This window comes from Limanda limanda, chromosome 14, assembly GCF_963576545.1.
Source record: "Limanda limanda chromosome 14, fLimLim1.1, whole genome shotgun sequence".
NCBI classification, from domain to species: Eukaryota; Metazoa; Chordata; class Actinopteri; order Pleuronectiformes; family Pleuronectidae; genus Limanda; species Limanda limanda.
In genome coordinates this window covers 3,799,358-3,818,186 of record NC_083649.1, presented here as the reverse complement: position 1 = coordinate 3,818,186, position 18,829 = coordinate 3,799,358, and the positions used below count along the sequence as shown (strand labels likewise).

The 18,829-nt window shown below is 44.3% G+C and overlaps 1 protein-coding gene across 1 annotated transcript in view; it reads left to right on the top strand.

The window, feature by feature from the left end:
• klf8 (Kruppel like factor 8) overlaps positions 1 to 17,825 on the top strand; it is a 64,903-nt gene extending 47,078 nt beyond the window's left edge. The window contains exons 3-8 of the mRNA XM_061086547.1: positions 3,784 to 4,062; positions 4,156 to 4,390; positions 6,691 to 6,735; positions 12,248 to 12,359; positions 15,248 to 15,387; positions 17,641 to 17,825. Coding sequence (XP_060942530.1) covers positions 3,784 to 4,062; positions 4,156 to 4,390; positions 6,691 to 6,735; positions 12,248 to 12,359; positions 15,248 to 15,387; positions 17,641 to 17,822 — 993 coding nt within the window. The 3' untranslated portion in view covers positions 17,823 to 17,825. The remainder of the gene's footprint in view (positions 1 to 3,783; positions 4,063 to 4,155; positions 4,391 to 6,690; positions 6,736 to 12,247; positions 12,360 to 15,247; positions 15,388 to 17,640) is intronic.
• The last annotated feature ends 1,004 nt before the right edge of the window (positions 17,826 to 18,829 follow it).

Here is an 18,829-nt window from a genome sequence, read left to right as displayed (position 1 = left end):
GGGGGTGTGGGAGAGAAAGGTGAAAGGGGTGTGGTAGAGAGAGAGCGTCACGATCACTCCATATTCTTTCACCTGGGAGGAAGGCGGGGGGGGGGAGGAGGAGGAGGACAAGGAGAGGGTGGGGGAGAAGGGGATGGAAAGATGAGGGGACTGGGTGGGGAAGGGAGTTGGTGGTGGGTGGTGGGGGGGTGGTGGTGGGGGGGGGACCAGTGGAAAACATGGAGTCAGCTGATAGCTCCCAGTTTCCATGGCAACCCTAGGCCTTTCCCACCCACTCTCTCTTTCTCTATCGTCTCGTTCTCTCCTCTCTCCGCCTCACCCACTCCCTCTCTCTCTTCTTCTTTCACACTTCATTTTATTTTCTGTTTTTTTCTTTCTTCATTTTTTTTCTCTAAGGCCGTTCCTCAGTTCCAACGTTACAGCCCTGCTTCCTTTCCTTTCCTTTCCTTTCCCTTCTTCTTGTTCCCTTTGATTCCTTTCCTTCTCGTTTCTTTTCATTCCTCTCCTTCTTGTTCTTCTCCTTTCCTTCTTCTCCCTCTCATTTCCTTCTTATCCCTCTCATTACCTTTCCTTCTTCTTGTTTGATTCCTTTCCTTCTCGTTCCTCTCCTTTCCTTCTTCTCCCTCTCATTTCCTTCTTCTCCCTCTCATTTCCTTTCCTTCTTCTTGTTTGATTCCTTTCCTTCTCGTTCCTCTCCTTTCCTTCTTGTCTCTCTCCTTTCCTTCTTACCCCTCTCATTTCCTTTCCTTCTTCTTGTTTGATTCCTTTCCTTCTCGTTCCTCTCCTTTCCTTCTTCTCCCTCTCATTTCCTTCTTGTTCTTCTCATTTTCTTTCCTTCTTCTTGTTTGATTCCTTTCCTTCTCGTTCCTCTCCTTTCCTTCTTCTCCCTCTCATTTCCTTTCCTTCTTCTTGTTTGATTCCTTTCCTTCTCGTTCCTCTCCTTTCCTTCTTCTCCCTCTCATTTCCTTTCCTTCTTCTTGTTCTTCTCCTTTCCTTCTTCTCCCTCTCATTTCCTTCTTATCCCTCTCATTTCCTTTCCTTCTTCTTGTTTGATTCCTTTCCTTCTCGTTCCTCTCCTTTCCTTCTTCTCCCTCTCATTTCCTTCTTATCCCTCTCATTTCCTTTCCTTCTTCTTGTTTGATTCCTTTCCTTCTTGTTCTTCTTATCCCTCTCTTTTCCTTTCTTCCTTCCTTCAGCCAACTTCTGTGTCTTTATCTGTTCCCTTTTCTTTCCATTTCCTTAAATTCTTCCTTATCTCCACCAAGTTTTGGTGCATTTCTCTATTTCTCTTTATTCTTATTATGATAAATATAGAATAGTAAACACCATGCACACAATCCAGGGCTGTTTTGGTTATTGTGGATCCTCTCACCTGCTCGCCGACCCCCTGGTGGCCACAGTTGGATTTACTCTTCAGACACTAAATGGTTTTTCGGTTGACAAAAATAATTCTCCCATCGCACTGAATGTCACGTGTTGCGACCTCTGATGCAGCCGACCCTCCGGCGTGCTCCTGTAACGACGGTTGACTGCAGACGGGTGTTTACCACCGCCGCCATCGGAGCCGTGCGACCTGATAAAAGGGCGTCGTCTCCACCCTCGCCTCCTCGCCCAGCTCCCCTGGCCGAGGGCCAACTCCTGCACTGCTGCTCCCTCTCTCACTCCTCCCGTCTCTCTCTCTCTCTCTTTCCATCTGTACCAGTCTCTCTCTATGCCCGTCCAGCACTCCTCTATCTGTCCCCCTGTCCCCCCCCCCCAGTGTACCACACAGCGGCCATTGTTCCCGCGGCACATTGGAGCTTCATGGCGGCCGAGCTTCTCGCCGGCTGTGGTGACTCGTTCCTCTGAGGAGAGAAACTAGGTCGTAGCTTGAAAGAGTCAAATTATATAAAGTATGAAATCACCATAGAAACATCTGCCTGCAAATATTTGTCAATTAAACTCAATTAAAATAGATATAAGATGTTAAATGTTGAGCTGGTTTCCTCTGACAAGTTGTTTGTTTGAAACTCGGTTGAATCGTGGGAAGAATTGATTATTTTTAGGAATCGGATGAAATTGTTCTTTGGTCTTAATCTGTGATGAAGATTTGTTTCATATCTCATTCTTTCCAGCAGGCAGATGCATTGATGGACTAGGTCGTAGTTTGAAAGAGTCTGGTGCAAATGATTGAAAGTATGAAATCACCATAGATTTCATACCATAGAAACATCTGCCTGCAAATATTTATCAATTAAACTCAATTAAAATATATATCAGATGTAAAGTGTTGAGCAGCTGGTTGTTTGATTCTGACACCAAAACGTATTTCCACGAAACTCGGTTGAATTGTGGGCCACAGAAGAATCGATTATTTTTAACTGGATACAATTGTTCTTTGGTCTTAATCTGTCATAAAGATATGTTTCATATCTTAATTTTCTACATTTCCTCATACATAGATACATGAGATACATGGCAGCCGAGCTTCTCGCCGGCTGTGGTCACCTCGTTCCTCTGAGGAGGCGAGAGGAGAGAAACTAGGTCGAAAGAGTCTGGTGCAAATGATATAAAGTATGAAATCACCATAGAAACACCTGCCTGCAAATATTTGTCAATTAAACTCAATTAAAATATATATCAGATGTAAAGTGTTGAGCTGGTTTCCTCTGACAAGTTGTTTGTTTGATTCTGGCACAAAAACTATTAATTTTAAGGCGCCGAACTGGATAAAATTGTTCTTTGGTTTTAATCTGTCATGAAGATTTGTTTCATATTTCGATTTCCTCTCATTTATCATCCTTCCGAGCAGGCAGTTGCATTGGTGGACCAGGTCGTAGTTTGAAAGAGTCTGGTGCAAATGATAGAAAGTATGAAATCACTATAGATTTCATTCAATAGAAACATCTGCCTGCAAATATTTATCAATTAAACTCAATTAAAAAATATATCAGATGTAAAGTGTTGAGCAGCTGGTTGTTTGATTCTGACACAAAAACGTATTTCCACGAAACCCGGTTGAATCGTGGGCCACAGAAGAATCGATTATTTTTAACTGGATAAAATTGTTCTTTGTTCTTAATCTGTCATAAAGATATGTTTCATATCTTAATTTTCTACATTTCCTCATACATAGATACATGAGATACATGGCAGCCGAGCTTCTCGCCGGCTGTGGTCACCTTGTTCCTCTGAGGAGGCGAGAGGAGAGAAACTAGGTCGAAAGAGTCTGGTGCAAATGATATAAAGTATGAAATCACCATAGAAACACCTGCCTGCAAATATTTGTCAATTAAACTCAATTAAAATATATATCAGATGTAAAGTGTTGAGCTGGTTTCCTCTGACAAGTTGTTTGTTTGATTCTGGCACAAAAACTATTAATTTTAAGGCGCCGAACTGGATAAAATTGTTCTTTGGTTTTAATCTGTCATGAAGATTTGTTTCATATTTCGATTTCCACTCATTTATCATCCTTCCCAGCAGGCAGATGCATTGGTGGACTAGGTCGTAGTTTGAAAGAGTCTGGTGCAAATGATAGAAAGTATGAAATCACCATAGATTTCATTCAATAGAAACATCTGCCTGCAAATATTTATCAATTAAACTCAATTAATATAGATATCAGATGTAAAGTGTGGAATTGTTTGTTTGATTCTGACACCAAAACGTATTTCCACGAAACCCGGTTGAATCGTGGGCCACAGAAGAATCGATTCTTTTTAACTGGATGAAATTATTCCTTGGTCTTAATCTGTTATGAAGATTTGTTTCATATTTCATATTTTCCTCTCACCCTCCCAGCAGGCAGATGCATTTGTCGACTGTCCGCAGCCGACCGACCTGAAGGTGAAGACCGAGTCGCCGGTTTGCAAGACGGAGCCGTCCTCGCCCGAGCCGCGCCCCCCCGCCGAGGACCAGACGGAACCCGTGGACCTGTCCCTCAACAAGCCCCGCCCCTCCTCACAGCCCGCCTCCACGACGAGCACCACGGTCAACCCGGCGCCCAGCTGCGTCATCACGCACCACAACATGGCCGCCACGTCCATCCCCTCCTCGGCGGTGCAGTCGATCGGCTCCATGGTAACGACCACGCCCCTTCTCCTCCACTGTGGTGACGCTGTTGTTGTGGCAACCAATCACACGTCTCCCCTTGTTGTGTCCCCGCCCCTCCAGGTCCTGTCCCCGGGCTCCATCCTGGCCACGCAGGGCGCCGGCGGCCAGCAGATCCTGCACGTCATCCACACCATCCCCTCGGTGAGCATGCCGGGCAAGGTGGGCCAGCTGCAGACCATCCCGGTGGTGGTGCAGTCGCTGCCCGTGGTCTACACCACCATGCCCACCGACGGCGTCGCCACGGCCGCCATCACCGTGCCGCTCATCGGCAGCGACGGGCGCTCGGAAGGATCCGGTGAGCGCCACCAAGCAAAACACCCTTTGATTCCTTTCCTTCTCATTTCCTTTCATTCCTCTCCTTCTTGTAATTCTCATTTCCTTCTTCTCCCTCTCATTTCCTTCTTATCCCTCTCATTTCCTTTCCTTCTTCTTGTTTGATTCCTTTCCTTCTCGTTCCTCTCATTTCCTTCTTATCCCTCTCATTTCCTTTCCTTCTTCTTGTTTGATTCCTTTCCTTCTTCTTGTTTGATTCCTTTCCTTCTTCTCCCTCTCATTTCCTTATTATCCCTCTCATTTCCTTTCCTTCTTCTTGTTTGATTCCTTTCCTTCTTCTCCCTCTCATTTCCTTCTTATCCCTCTCATTTCCTTTCCTTCTTCTTGTTTGTTTCCTTTCCTTCTTCTTGTTTGCTTCCTTTCCTTCTTCTCCCTCTCCTTTCCTTCCTATCCCTCTCATTTCCTTTCCTTCTTCTTGTTTGATTCCTTTCCTTCTCGTTCTTCTCCTTTCCTTCTTCTCCCTCTCATTTCCTTCTTATCCCTCTCATTTCCTTTCCTTCTTCTTGTTTGTTTCCTTTCCTTCTTCTTGTTTGATTCCTTTCCTTCTTCTCCCTCTCATTTCCTTCTTATCCCTCTCATTTCCTTTCCTTCTTCTTGTTTGTTTCCTTTCCTTCTTCTTGTTTGCTTCCTTTCCTTCTTCTCCCTCTCATTTCCTTCTTATCCCTCTCATTTCCTTTCCTTTGTCTTGTTTGCTTCCTTTCCTTCTTCTCCCTCTCATTTCGTTCTTATCCCTCTCATTTCCTTTCCTTCTTCTTGTTTGATTCCTTTCCTTCTTCTTGTTTGATTCCTTTCCTTCTTCTCCCTCTCATTTCCTTCTTATCCCTCTCATTTCCTTTCCTTCTTCTTGTTTGATTCCTTTCCTTCTTCTCCCTCTCATTTTCTTCTTTTCCCTCTCATTTCCTTTCCTTCTTCTTGTTTGCTTCCTTTCCTTCTTATCCCTCTCATTTCCTTCGTATCCCTCTCATTTCATTTCCTTCTTCTTGTTTGATTCCTTTCCTTCTCGTTCCTCTCCTTTCCTTCTTCTCCCTCTCATTTCCTTCTTATCCCTCTCATTTCCTTTTTCTTCTTCTTGTTTGATTCCTTTCCTTCTTCTCCCTCTCATTTCCTTCTTATCCCTCTCATTTCCTTTCCTTTGTCTTGTTTGCTTCCTTTCCTTCTTCTCCCTCTCATTTCCTTCTTATCCCTCTCATTTCCTTTCCTTCTTCTTGTTTGATTCCTTTCCTTCTTCTCCCTCTCATTTCCTTCTTCTCCCTCTCATTTCCTTTCCTTCTTCTTGTTTGCTTCCTTTCCTTCTTCTCCCTCTCATTTCCTTTCCTTCTTATCCCTCTCATTTCCTTTCCTTCTTTTTGTTTGATTCCTTTCCTTCTCGTTCTTCTCCTTTCCTTCTTCTCCCTCTCATTTCCTTCTTATCCCTCTCATTTCCTTTCCTTTGTCTTGTTTGCTTCCTTTCCTTCTTCTCCCTCTCCTTTCCTTCTTATCCCTCTCATTTCCTTTCCTTCTTTTTGTTTGATTCCTTTCCTTCTTCTGCCTCTCATTTCCTTCTTATCCCTCTCATTTCCTTTCCTTTGTCTTGTTTGCTTCCTTTCCTTCTTCTCCCTCTCCTTTCCTTATTATCCCTCTCATTTCCTTTCTTTCTTCTTGTTTGATTCCTTTCCTTCTCGTTCCTCTCCTTTCCTTCTTCTCCCTCTCATTTCCTTCTCATCCCTCTCATTTCCTTTCCTTCTTCTTGTTTGATTCCTTTCCTTCCTCTCCCTCTCATTTCCTTCTTATCCCTCTCATTTCCTTTCCTTCTTCTTGTCTGATTCCTTTCCTTCTTTTCCCTCTCATTTCCTTCTTATCCCTCTGATTTCCTTTCCTTCTTCTTGTTTGCTTCTTTTCCTTCTCGTTCTTCTCCTTTCCTTCTTATCCCTCTCATTTCCTTTCCTTCTTCTTGTTTGCTTCCTTTCCTTCTCGTTCTTCTCCTTTCCTTCTTCTCCCTCTCATTTCCTTTCTTCCTTCCTTCAGCCAACTTCTGTGTCTTTATCTGTTCCCTTTTTCTTTCCATTTCCTTAATTTCTTCCTTATCTCAACCAAGTTTTGTTAAATTTCTCTATTTCTCTTTATTCTTATTATGTTAAATATAGAATAATAAACACCATGCACACAATCCAGGGTGTTATTAATAATGTATTCGCTGCTCAGTCACATGTGCAGCAGCCGCAGAGTGTGTGTGAACTTTTGTGTCCTGGTCACACACTCACTCGCTCACACTGTCGTTTCTAGGTCTCTCTCAGACCAGTTCGGTGACAGGGCTGATGTGTGTTCATGGTTAGTGCTGCCGTCTGTCTCCCTGTCTGTCTCTGTTGCCCTGGACTCCTCCCACATGAGCCAGGAGACTGATCTTCCCACTGAAACGAGGAAACATGCTGAAATAAAACATGTTCCTACTTTGCACTTCACGCGTCACGGTTCTCAACAGCTGATTCTGTCCGCTGATATTTTGTCGGGGAAAGAATCCAGATGGTTCATAAATCAAAACAGGAGCTTGGTGTACAGATCGCTGTTTGAGTTATAATGCGTCTTATTATTTTAAACGTGCATCAGAGGAAGAAAAACTTGAATAACTCAAAAGTTCTCTGACACATGAACTCTGGTAAATGTCCAGAAGATCGGATCTCAAGATTCAAGATCTTGAGATCCAAGATTTTTTATTGTCAAATGCACAGAGATAACATGAAGCAGTCGCTGGCAATGAAATACTTGAGTCACAGGCTCTCTTTAAGCAATGCTCAGTCATTTCAACCAAAAAAATAAAATAAAAATAGAAAAAGTATAAAATAGAATAAAATAGAATAAAATAGAATATCAAAAATTAAAATAAGTTTTAATATATATATATATATAAATATATATCTTTACAGATGAGGAGAAAAATAAAACAACATTAGTTCAATTTGTGCAGTAGTGCAAATATTCAAATATGCTTATTATGGTGCTGGTGCAAATATGCAGATATGCCAGGGTGCTGGTTTGGTGGAGTTGTTGCAGTTCAGAGGAGTTTAAAAGTCTTATGGCCTGGATCTGGATGTTTTCCAGTGTTTTTCTTTAGCTGATGAAGAAGCAGGAGGAGATTTTTCCCGGGTTCGACTTGTTTCACATCCAGTGACGACCCGATCACCAGCTCTGGAATCTCCTCGTCAGTTTCATGTCTGAGTTCCAAGAGCAACTGATTTGCAGGAAAATGTTCTGGACTCAGTCTGAAAGCAGATGAACATTTACCCGTGTGTGACACAGGCGAACAATAGTGAAGAAGCAGTAAAATATCCCGTTAATCAATTAAAGAAACAACAAACAATGAGGTTGAGGAGCTGTAATCATCCCACAGGAAACCCGAAATGTGTTCAGGCAAACCACCGCTGTGATGAACTGCAGTAAGTCTGGTTCTCTGTGGTCTGGATCCCGAGCAGGAATGTAAACCAGGAAGAAACCTCCACAAGAATCTGCAGCTCACAGACTGGAAGCCTGAAGACTCTCTCACCCTCTCTCACCCTCTCTCACCCGCTCTCACCTCAACAGTCTGTGACGTGTGAACACCGCCACGAGTGTTTGTGTCGCACTGTGTTAGAATCCACCTTTTCTTTACTGGGGAGAATTATAATATTTCCTCTTTCAGGAAGGAGAATATCTCATCTAGAGTCATTTCAGAATCCAGATTCTGTTTGAATCCGTGTGTGTCTCCTTCCACCTGACGTGAGTGATTACACAGCACCTTTGTTTTACAGGTGAGCCTCGGGCTGCTCACAGTGAAAGGCCACAGCAAGATGCAAAAAAAAATGTTTAAATGTCAAAATGTCGCATATGTTGTTAGCTGTGCTGCAGGAAGGTCGACCAGGGTCGTGTCTGCAGAGTTAAATGTCCATTGTTTCAACCAGCAGCAGATTAAAGAGGCGTTTGGGAGGAAGAGTTTGGGAGAGTAGCGAAGAACTGTGAATAAAGATGGAAGACACGTCTACACCTCCTCACGACGTACAAAAATGAAGCTATAATATCCTGGATTAATGTGCGTTAGAGCCTGAACAGTAGTGATCGTTGTGTGTAGCCCGATATTGAGTTAATGCAAACACAAGCAATCGACCAATCACGAGTCAATCATGATGTTTCACCCCCTGTTTCCAGCTCATCAAATAAGATTCAAGATTCAAGATTTTTATTATCAAATGCACAACAATAACATTAAGCAGTCGCTGGCAATGAAAAGCTTGAGTCACAGGCTCTCTTCTATAGCAATACTCAATAATAACAACCAAAAAAATAAAATAGAAATAGTATAAAAATAGAATAAAATAGAATATCTAAAATATAAAATATAAAATAAAATGTATACATCTAATAATATATATATATTATATATATATATATATATATATATATTAATATTATATATATATAAATAAATGATTATAATCAAGCTCATCAGGAACATGAACACTTGAACATTTATGAGAAGGATAAGAACCACCTCAAATGACAGAAACCATCTTTGAGGAAAATATAACTTGGACTTTGAAATTAACATTTTAATTTGGTCCAGGTCCCATTCACTAACATGGAGGAGGGAGGGTTTATGAGCTTAACTGCAGAAAAGTCAGATCAGGACGGGTTTTGCTTCTGCTTCTGTGAGTTTCGTGCAGGAAACGGTGAAACACTTCACGTTAAATCAGAAACTCGCTCTGGAACCTGTTTACAGTTTGACTGCGATACAGTTGCTCAGAGTTTACTCAGTAATTGTTTACTCACGGGAACCAATCAGGCGTCACCTGAACTAATGTGATATGATCTGGTGAGACGGACCGAGAGGATTCTGCCGTTTATTCAGTCGTCGGTGAAGGAGACACTTGTTCCTCAAGCTCGAGCTGAAACTTGTTTCTGTCGCTGAGGAGAGCAAACGTCAAACCGGGGTTAAAGATGTGAGTGGGACGAGAGGAGTGAGGGAGGGACGAGAGGAGAAGAGGAGGGAGAAGGAGGCGGATGGAAGGAGAGAGAAACTGGGTGGAGGAGGTGGAGGTTGAGGAGGGATGAGGAGGAGAGGAGATGGCCTCGTTTCCCCTTTGAAAGAGGCAATGGCTGAGGGGTGGGGGGGGAGCTTAATTGTCTCCAGAGACAAAGAACACTTCTATTGGTTTGTGACCCTCCCCACACACACACACACACACACACACACACACACACACACACACACACACACACACACACACACACACGGATACTCCACCCAAAATTCCTCACGTCACCCTTCCAGCCGCCCCGCCCTGCTCTCTCTCTTCAGGGCGAGTGGACTTTGAACCGAATGGCCGCCACATTCCTGCCGAGAGAGAGAGAGAGAGAGAGAAACAAATTATTCAACCAGATTGACCAAAAACTCAATTCATTAACTCAGTAGCTCATGTTTCATAGTTTCCTCTAATCGATTAAAAGTTAATCAACTCTATCCTCATATCTTCAGATTGATTCATGCACGTATTTAATGTTACATCATATCATCACCAGTTAGAGAATCAACAGAGGTTTGTGTGTGTCCACCTCCCTGAGTGTAGCAGGGCTTTTCTCTGTGCATTGTGTCTTCACTCTGGTTTTAACAATCCAGACAGTTGATGTTTACACTTTGTTTGAAAATGGCTGAACCGAACCCATCATGCAGAACGTCCCAAGGTCAAACAACCCCACACATGCCCAGTTCCTAAAGCTAAAATATAGAAGAAAACACGAATTGGTCTGAAATGATTTGTCATTAAACTTAGTTCCAAACTGTGGACATGAAAACCAATGTTGTAGGTTAGTAAAAAACATTGGTTACCAGTTGATCCATCTGAGTTTTCTAATGAGGCTACAAATATGACTGTGGCCAGAAGGTTGTCGGTTCCATCCCAGTCGCCCCCATCTGCAAGAGTCCTTGAGCAACATACTGAACCTCATAGTTCCCCTCATAGAGAAAGTGCTGCTCATAGATTCACCCATTGATAAGAAACCATCATCAGCAATAAATAAATACAGATCATTTATCTTTTACCGTCCTCGAGCCAAAGAGACGTATAAACAAAATGTAATAACATAATGTAAAAGGAGTAGGGTTGCAAAATTCCGGGAATATTCAAAGTTGGAAACTTTCCATGGGAATAAACGGGAATAAACGGGAATAAACTGGAAATGTTGTGGGTAATTTATTCTAACTGTATTTACCTTGTCATAAACAGACATAAATATAAACATTTTGTTTTGTCATAGGCTGATTTGAGCCCTGAGGAAACTTTGGGCACTTGACTATATGCTTCTGCATCGTTGTGTCATTCTTAACATAGGTCTTTGCACAGTATTTGCAAATGTACACAGCCTTTCCTTCTACATTGGATGGGGTGAAATGTCTCCACACATGAGAGAGTGCACGTGGCATTGTTCTGTAGAATAAGATGAGAAACAAGTTTGTAAAAAAACACTAATGCAATGCCAGAGATATAAATAGTTAGCTAAACAATTGGAATAATCTGTAAAAATATTTTACAAGTGATGGATAAATGAATGGAAATAGGCTAGATGAACAGATGAACAATCCTCAATCAGCATGCTAATATATTTTCCCAGTAATATCATGGAAACTTACCTGACTAGTCCTGCACACTACAGCAGGCCTCAATAGCCCTGCTGTAGAGTGAAGCATGCTGGGAGTTATCTGTGCATGTGATGGAAGAATGCACAGTGGAGGGTTGAAACTCAACGTTCCATACATCTTTAAAATAGAGTTTTGAATGATGTTTTTATTGCTCAGCGTTTAATTTGAGTAGTTTTTTTTTTTTTTTTCAAAATTCCCGAGCTAAACTTCCCATGGAAAGTTTCCGGAAAGTTTCCGCACCTTTGCAACTCTAAAAAGGAGTAATTGCACAACCAATGATCTTGATTTATCAATCCATGGTTTGATTCTCTTTGATCATACAGAAACAAACACACTGAAGAACTCCCCATAAACATGCAGATCTTTAAACATGCAACACCGTTTCCAACTAGGTTCAATAGATATGGTTCTGGAGTCTTTGTTTAATCTAGTTTCCAGACAAACATCTTTTCTAAGCTTCAATCTCAGCAGGATTTAACACACGCGGATGTTTCTCGGTGAAGTCTGTGTTCTAACAGCTTGACAAGAACCTGAGCTCAACCATCGGAGACTTGCGTCCTCTGGAGATTTGTCTTCCTTCTAATTGCCAATTAGCATCGTGCGTGTGATTCCTGCAGAAATGTTTTCATTAGCATCTGTCCACGCCGTACTTCCCGTCGCTCTGACACGAGTAGACGTCGTTGCAACAAGAGAGAATCCGTCAGAAAGTGTTTCGGGCGAAACGTTAAAACATGTTTAGAGATGTTGAGAAAGAAGTGGAAACAATGGCGTCGAGGAGAGAGAGCCAGCGAGTCGGGGTTGGCCTCCGATTGGATTCCATCAATTCTAGAGCCTAGCGGACCACACCTAACTACACACACACACACAGACACACACACACACACACACACACACACACACACACACACACAGACACACACACACACACACACACACACACACACACACACACACACACACACACACACACAGACACGCACCAAACACGTCTTTGTCTTGTTAAGTTACTGGAATCCAGGCAATTTCTTTTAAGAAGTTATTAACCCCCTGCTGTTCTCCTCTGTTTCCACCCCTCCTCCTCCCCTCCTTTATTCTCTCACTTCTTCCTCCTCTTCGTCCTCCCTCGTTCCCTCCTTCCCCTCTCCTCTTCATCCCTCCGTCTTGTCCTCTCCACAGTTCGCATCAAGCCGGGTTCCACGTCTCCGGTGGAGTACCAGAGTGACAGCGATGCAGAGAGCGGCACCGGGTCTGGCTCCGCCTCCCTCAGTAACCAGAGCATCGGCCCCGGGTGAGTCCAGCCTCCACACGGACTCAGGGACAGGAACTAAGTGAAAAACACACTTTCCCCACAGTGAACACACATTTAAATCACACATTGATGCAAACAAAATACAGGTATTTGTAACATATATGTAGAAAATGACAAGAAACGCTTAACTTGTGTGGCTGGAGCAGGGATTTGTTAACCCTTTATTGCCTGAATTAATTTCCAATTATATAAAAAATATATTATTTGTGTTTTTGGCTGTCGACAGATGCTAAATTAAGTGGAGATTGTTAATTTCAATAGAGCATATACAATAGATATGAAATTTAGGTATGAGGCAAATTAGCGACATTCGTCTAATTTTCCAGTCTCTGGTATGTCGATTATTATATTGATGCTGCTTTTGCTTGAAATGGAATAACAACATATGTTTCTGTACAATCATTGCTGTTCCATCATCACAGTATTTCAAATATATTATCTCAAAATAACTTTGCTGCAAGTACCAAGAGGCTAGTATGTATTTTCCACTCCGACCACTAGATGGCAGAGTACTTCCAATACGTTCTTGGTATGTGTATTTGCACCATCAGGCATTGGTGGGATAAAAAGACCGGAAAGGCGAATTCGCGACATTCGTCAACAAGGGGTTAAGGGTGGATTTTGGCCACTAGAGGTGCTGTGGAGCAATGCTTTATTTGAGGTTTTGTTCGGCTCTACCAATTAGCATTAGCTCACGGGAGATGTGGTTTAAATTCCCCTAATTCAGAGGTTTATCTATTCTGCCTGTACGCAATAAAAAGACAAACTTCTATTTTTAAGGGCATGGTCTCCTCACTATAATGTTTTTGTGAGGACACCCCCCCACTGTTGGTTGTGTAGCGTTAAGACTCTGCCTTGTCGCCCTGGAGGCCAAACACAGCGAGGCTAAAATAAAAAATAAAAAATAATCCCTCGACCTCCACATCAAATCAGGCATCTGTAAAAACCTGACAGGAAATAAATACCATGAACCGTGCACAACGCCATCTGGGTGGGTGGGGGGGGGCGGATGTACAGGAGCGTCTATGGGAAACGCCTGCAGTCTCCTGACTAATTACATTACTGCAGCGCTGCCGTGACTGGACACTTATATAACCCTATATAACCTCATATAACCCTCTGTACGGCAGAACTCCACCCAGGCTGGAGAGCAGGGAGACAAGTGTGTGCATGTGTGTGTGTGTGGGATGTGTGTGTGTGGGATGTGTGTGTGTGGGATGTGTGTGTGTCTGTGCATGCTCAGTACACACTTCATAGAAGAGGACATTTGGTTCTCTCGAGGAAAAGCTTGGACATTTGAACGTGTAAGAGTTAAAGGTTTTCATATTCGCTGTCACTAGATGTCGCAATCTCCCCTCCCTTCGTGTTCTCAGCCAGATGTTAAGCTGAATATACAATAATAATAATAACTCAACTTCATATAGCGTATATTAACGTGTCCACCATCACTGCTATAATGATCATGGGCCAACAGTTCCACAGGGAGGGGCTCACATGCCTGGAACAGCCACCGCAACAAACAGGGATCAGATCCATAACTCCACAAATCTCATATCTATAATGTGACAGGGAAGTTCAGTAGTGTGTGTGTGTGTGTGTGTAGGTGTGTGTGTGTGTGTGTGTGTGTGTGTGTGTGTGTGTGTGTGTGTGTGTGTGTGTGTGTGTGTGTGTATGTGTGTGTGTATTAGTAAGATCAGGATGGACCTCCTGCCACACCCTGATGGGCGAGGCCGCCTGTCTTTAACAGAAATTCTGGGTGCGGTTAGTGCGTATGTGTGTGTGCATGTGTGTGTGTGTGCGTACGTGTGTGTGTGTGTGAGACAGGAGATAGAGGCAGTAAGAAAGAGGGAGTAGGAGAGAAAGAAAGAGAGAGAGAGAAAGAGGGAGGGAGAGAATGCTTAATAGAAACAAAGAAAACAAGTGTGATTGAGGTAACTTGAGTTTTATATTGTGTGCGTGTGCATTGTAAGTGTGTGAGAGTGAGAAAGATGGATTGTGTGTCTCTGTGTGTGTATGTGTGTGTGTGTGTGTGTTGCTGGGCAGGGCTATCCCAGAACTGGGGTGTAAACAAGGTTACGTAATGCTTGGTGCCGTCACACCTCCTCGTAAAACCACAGTGGAGAGCTCTGCTGTGTTTGTTGTTGTTGTTGTTGTTGTTGTTGTGTTGTTGTTGTTCATATTTATTTGCAACGTGGTTATTTCATTTGATAGAATCATGAGTCAGACGATCACATCAGAGACATTCACACACGTCTGGAGAGAGGGAGGGAGATTTGAGTCGTGAAGGGTTTAGGTCGGTCGGATTCTGTCTGCGCCAGGTGAAGGGAGATGAAGAATGAAAGGATGAAAAGATATAAAGGAATAAGAGAGAGAGAGAGAGAGAGACAGAGAGAGAGAGACAGAGATAGAGAGCAAGTGAGCGAGAGAGAGAGAGAGAGAGAGAGACAAAGAGAGACAGACAGACGATGAGCGAGAGAGAGACATTAATGCTGAAGTGCAGCTGACTCACAGTCTGACTCTCTGTCGCCCTCTGGTGGATCAACTCTTAATCTCTCCTGCTTCTCCTTAAATACAAAACATAAATTCAACCAAATACATATAGAACTTAAATTGAGGAAATTAACATTATTTTTTCTTTGAAAGTCTCTTATCGATTTATTAATGTTTATGTTTCAAACATTAAGTGTAAGAGTATTGATTATTGATCTGTTTCCTGTCCCCTCTCTCTCTCTCTCTCTCTCTCTCTCTCTCTCTCTCTCTCTCTCTCTCTCTCTCTCTCTCTCTCTCCTCTCTCTCCCCTCTCTCTCTCTCTCTCTCTCTCTCTCTCTCTCTCTCTCTCTCTCTCTCTCTCTCTCTCTCTCTCTCAGGTCGGTGATGGACCTTGAACCCGTCGATCCCGACTCGCCGGACGTGAAGAGAAGAAGAATCCACATGTGTGACTATGATGGCTGTAAAAAGGTTTACACCAAGAGCTCCCACCTCAAAGCTCACAGGAGGATACACACAGGTGAGAGCGAACACACACACAACACAACACAACACACACAACACAACAACCATCAGCAGGAAACAGGTGCAAAGGTCAAAGAAAGAAATGAAAGTTAGTTTATTTCTCAGGTTTTATTCATCATTATTCATCTAGTAACAAAATAGCAGGTGTTTTAAATTTACTGTATTTATTTGGATCTGCACCAAATTTCTCAAACTCAAATCTAAATTTCAGTCCTGAATTTGTCAGATTGTTTTAAATCAAGATCCCCTGAATTATGAAAATATCAAGAAACGCTCCCACGATGTTAAAAGAGAGTGATTAAACAAATTCCAGATCGACAACTAAATGTAAGTTTTACTCCAAATTAAGGGGAAATCTGTTCAGTAGTTTTTGTTTAATCCTGCTGTCAAACAAACAATCTTAAGTGAATAGCAAAGTGAATTTCCCCCAAAAAATGTTTAAATTAAAGACTAAATGGTTTTGGTGCAAAGTGGAAAATGAGCAGAAAGATATTTGATAGTTTAAAGCTGAAGTGAAGTGAATTTTATTTAATACTTTGACTCTGAATAATCGTCCAGTGGAGAAAGATTAATTTCACTCAGACGAGTTTCTTGAAAATGTGATTTATCAGAAAAAGAAGCAGGTGTTCATTCTGTAAGGGATTCAGTTTCCTCTCCTCCTTTTCTGTTGCCTCCTCTCCTCCTCTCCTCCTCCTCTCCTCTAACCCGTCCTCTCCTCCTCTCCTCCTCTCCTCTAACCCGTCCTCTCCTCCTCTCCTCCTCTCCTCTAACCCGTCTCCTCTCCTGCTCTCCTCTAACCCGTCCTCTCCTCCTCTCCTCCTCTCCTCATGTCCTCTCCTCCTCCTCTTCTCCTCTCCTCCTCTCCTCTTCTCCTCTCCTCCTCTCCTCCTCTCCTCTAACCCATCTCCTCCTCTCCTCCTCTCCTCCTCTCCTCTAACCCGTCTCCTCCTCTCCTCCTCTCCTCTAACCCGTCTCCTCCTCTCCTCCTCTAACCCGTCTCCTCCTCTCCTCTACCCTGTCTCCTCCTCTCCTCCTCTCCTCCTCTCCTCCTCTCCTCCTCTCATCTCCTCCTCTCTCTCCTCTCTAACCCGTCTCCTCTTCTCCTCCTCTAACCCGTCTCCTCCTCTCCTCTAACCTGTCTCCTCCTCTCCTCTAACCCGTCTCCTCCTCTCCTCCTCTAACCCGTCTCCTCCTCTCCTCCTCTAACCTGTCTCCTCCTCTCCTCTAACCCCTCTCCTCCTCTAACCCGTCTCCTCCTCTCCTCCTCTAACCTGTCTCCTCCTCTCCTCTAACCCGTCTCCTCTCCTCCTCTAACCCGTCTCCTCTCCTCCTCTAACCCGTCTCCTCCTCTAACCCCTCTCCTCCTCTCCTCTAACCCGTCTCCTCCTCTCCTCCTCTAACCCGTCTCCTCCTCTCCTCTAACCTGTCTCCTCCTCTCCTCTAACCCGTCTCCTCCTCTCCTCTAACCTGTCTCCTCCTCTCCTCCTCTCCTCCTCTCCTCCTCTCCTCTAACCTGTCTCCTCCTCTCCTCCTCTAACCCGTCTCCTCCTCTCCTCTAACCTGTCTCCTCCTCTCCTCCTCTAACCCGTCTCCTCCTCTCTAACCCGTCTCCTCCTCTCCTCTAACCTGTCTCCTCCTCTCCTCCTCTAACCCGTCTCCTCCTCTCCTCTAACCTGTCTCCTCCTCTCCTCCTCTAACCCGTCTCCTCCTCTCCTCTACCCTGTCTCCTCCTCTCCTCCTCTCCTCCTCTCCTCCTCTCCTCCTCTCATCTCCTCCTCTCTCTCCTCTCTAACCCGTCTCCTCTTCTCCTCCTCTCAAACCCGTCTCCTCCTCAAACCCGTCTCCTCCTCTCCTCCTCTCCTTTCCTCTCCTCCTCTCTAACCCGTCTCCTCCTCTAACCCGTCTCCTCCTCTCCTCCTCTCCTCTCCTCCTCTCCTCTCCTCTCCTCCTCTCTAACCCGTCTCCTCTCCTCTAACCCGTCTCCTCCATCTCCTCCTCTCCCCCTCTCCTCCTCTCCTCCTCTCCTCCTCTCCTCCTCCTCTCCTCCTCTCCTCCTCTCCTCTCTCCTCTCTCCTCCTCTTCTCTAACCCGTCTCCTCCTCTCTCCTCCTCTTCTCTAACCCGTCTATTCCTCTTCTCTAACCCGTCTCCTCCTCTCCTCCTCTAACCCGTCTCCTCTTCTCTCTCTCTCCTCCTCTCCTCCTCTCCTCCTCTAACCCGTCTCCTCTTCTCTCTCTCTCCTCGTGCAGGAGAGAAGCCCTACCACTGCACGTGGGAGGGCTGCACCTGGCGCTTCGCCCGCTCTGACGAGCTGACTCGACACTTCCGGAAACACACGGGCATCAAACCGTTCCGCTGCACCGAGTGCGACCGCAGCTTCTCCCGCTCCGACCACCTGTCGCTGCACCGCCGCCGCCACGTCATGATGTGAACTCCTCCCCCTTCCCCCCCCCAAAACACTTCCCCCTGTCCACCGCCCCCACCTCACAGCACATCCTGTACCAGTGTCCCCGCCCCCCGAGATGAAAAAGACGCCGTTCGTCCTCCTCCTCTTCATGTTGAAAACGCAGGAACATCAGGAATGTGTGTGTTCATGTGTGTGTGTTTGAAGACGTCGTCCTCTCCGTCCATCCATCACGTGCATCCATCCAGCGGAGGAGGAGGAAGAGGAGGAGGAGGAAGAGGAGGAGGAGGAGGAAGAGGAGGAGGAAGAGGAGGAGGAGGAGGAGGAGGAGGAGGAAGGACACGTGTGTATTGTCTCATGTCTCTTCAGCTGCTTTTATTGTTCTGTTAGATTGTTTTTAATTGTGTTCATATCCAGAGTTGGGAAGTTGTGTTTGAAGAAGTCAGATTTATATCGGTTATCCATATATTATGGATTTTATTTTTGGAAGATAAATCAACTTTTTCCAGCAGAAGAACCTTTTCCAGGAAGTTTTTAGTAACTTCAGGATCTTCACCTTTGTCTCAGTGTCTGAAGGATTGAGGTCAAACTGGAATTCGTGTGATTCTGTAGAATCCAAACAAACGACCGGAGATTCGAACCCGACCTTTGACCCTTGATATTAAATTCTGATTTCACGTTTCTCACTCAGAAACCGAAACGTTGGCCCGACTCCTCGGAGCCGTCACTTCCTCTCGGAGGAGGAAACGGTTTCCGAAGTCGTTCCCGAGTCACCGGGTCGCGTTCGGTAAAAAGTTCTAAAAACAACAAAGTCTCTGTTGAATTAAATCGTTTGTTAATCTCTGATTTTTTGCATAAAGTTCTGAATCTGAGTGAGTTGTGTGAACGAAGACGCTTCCCATCGTGTGTGTGTGTGTGCAAGCAGCTGAAGTCCCCCCCCCGACCCCCTCCCCTGGTACAGGGAGCTACAAGACTGTGAACTTTATAAAGATTCATTTGTTTTTCATCGTTATCAATCAAGTTATTGTCTTTTC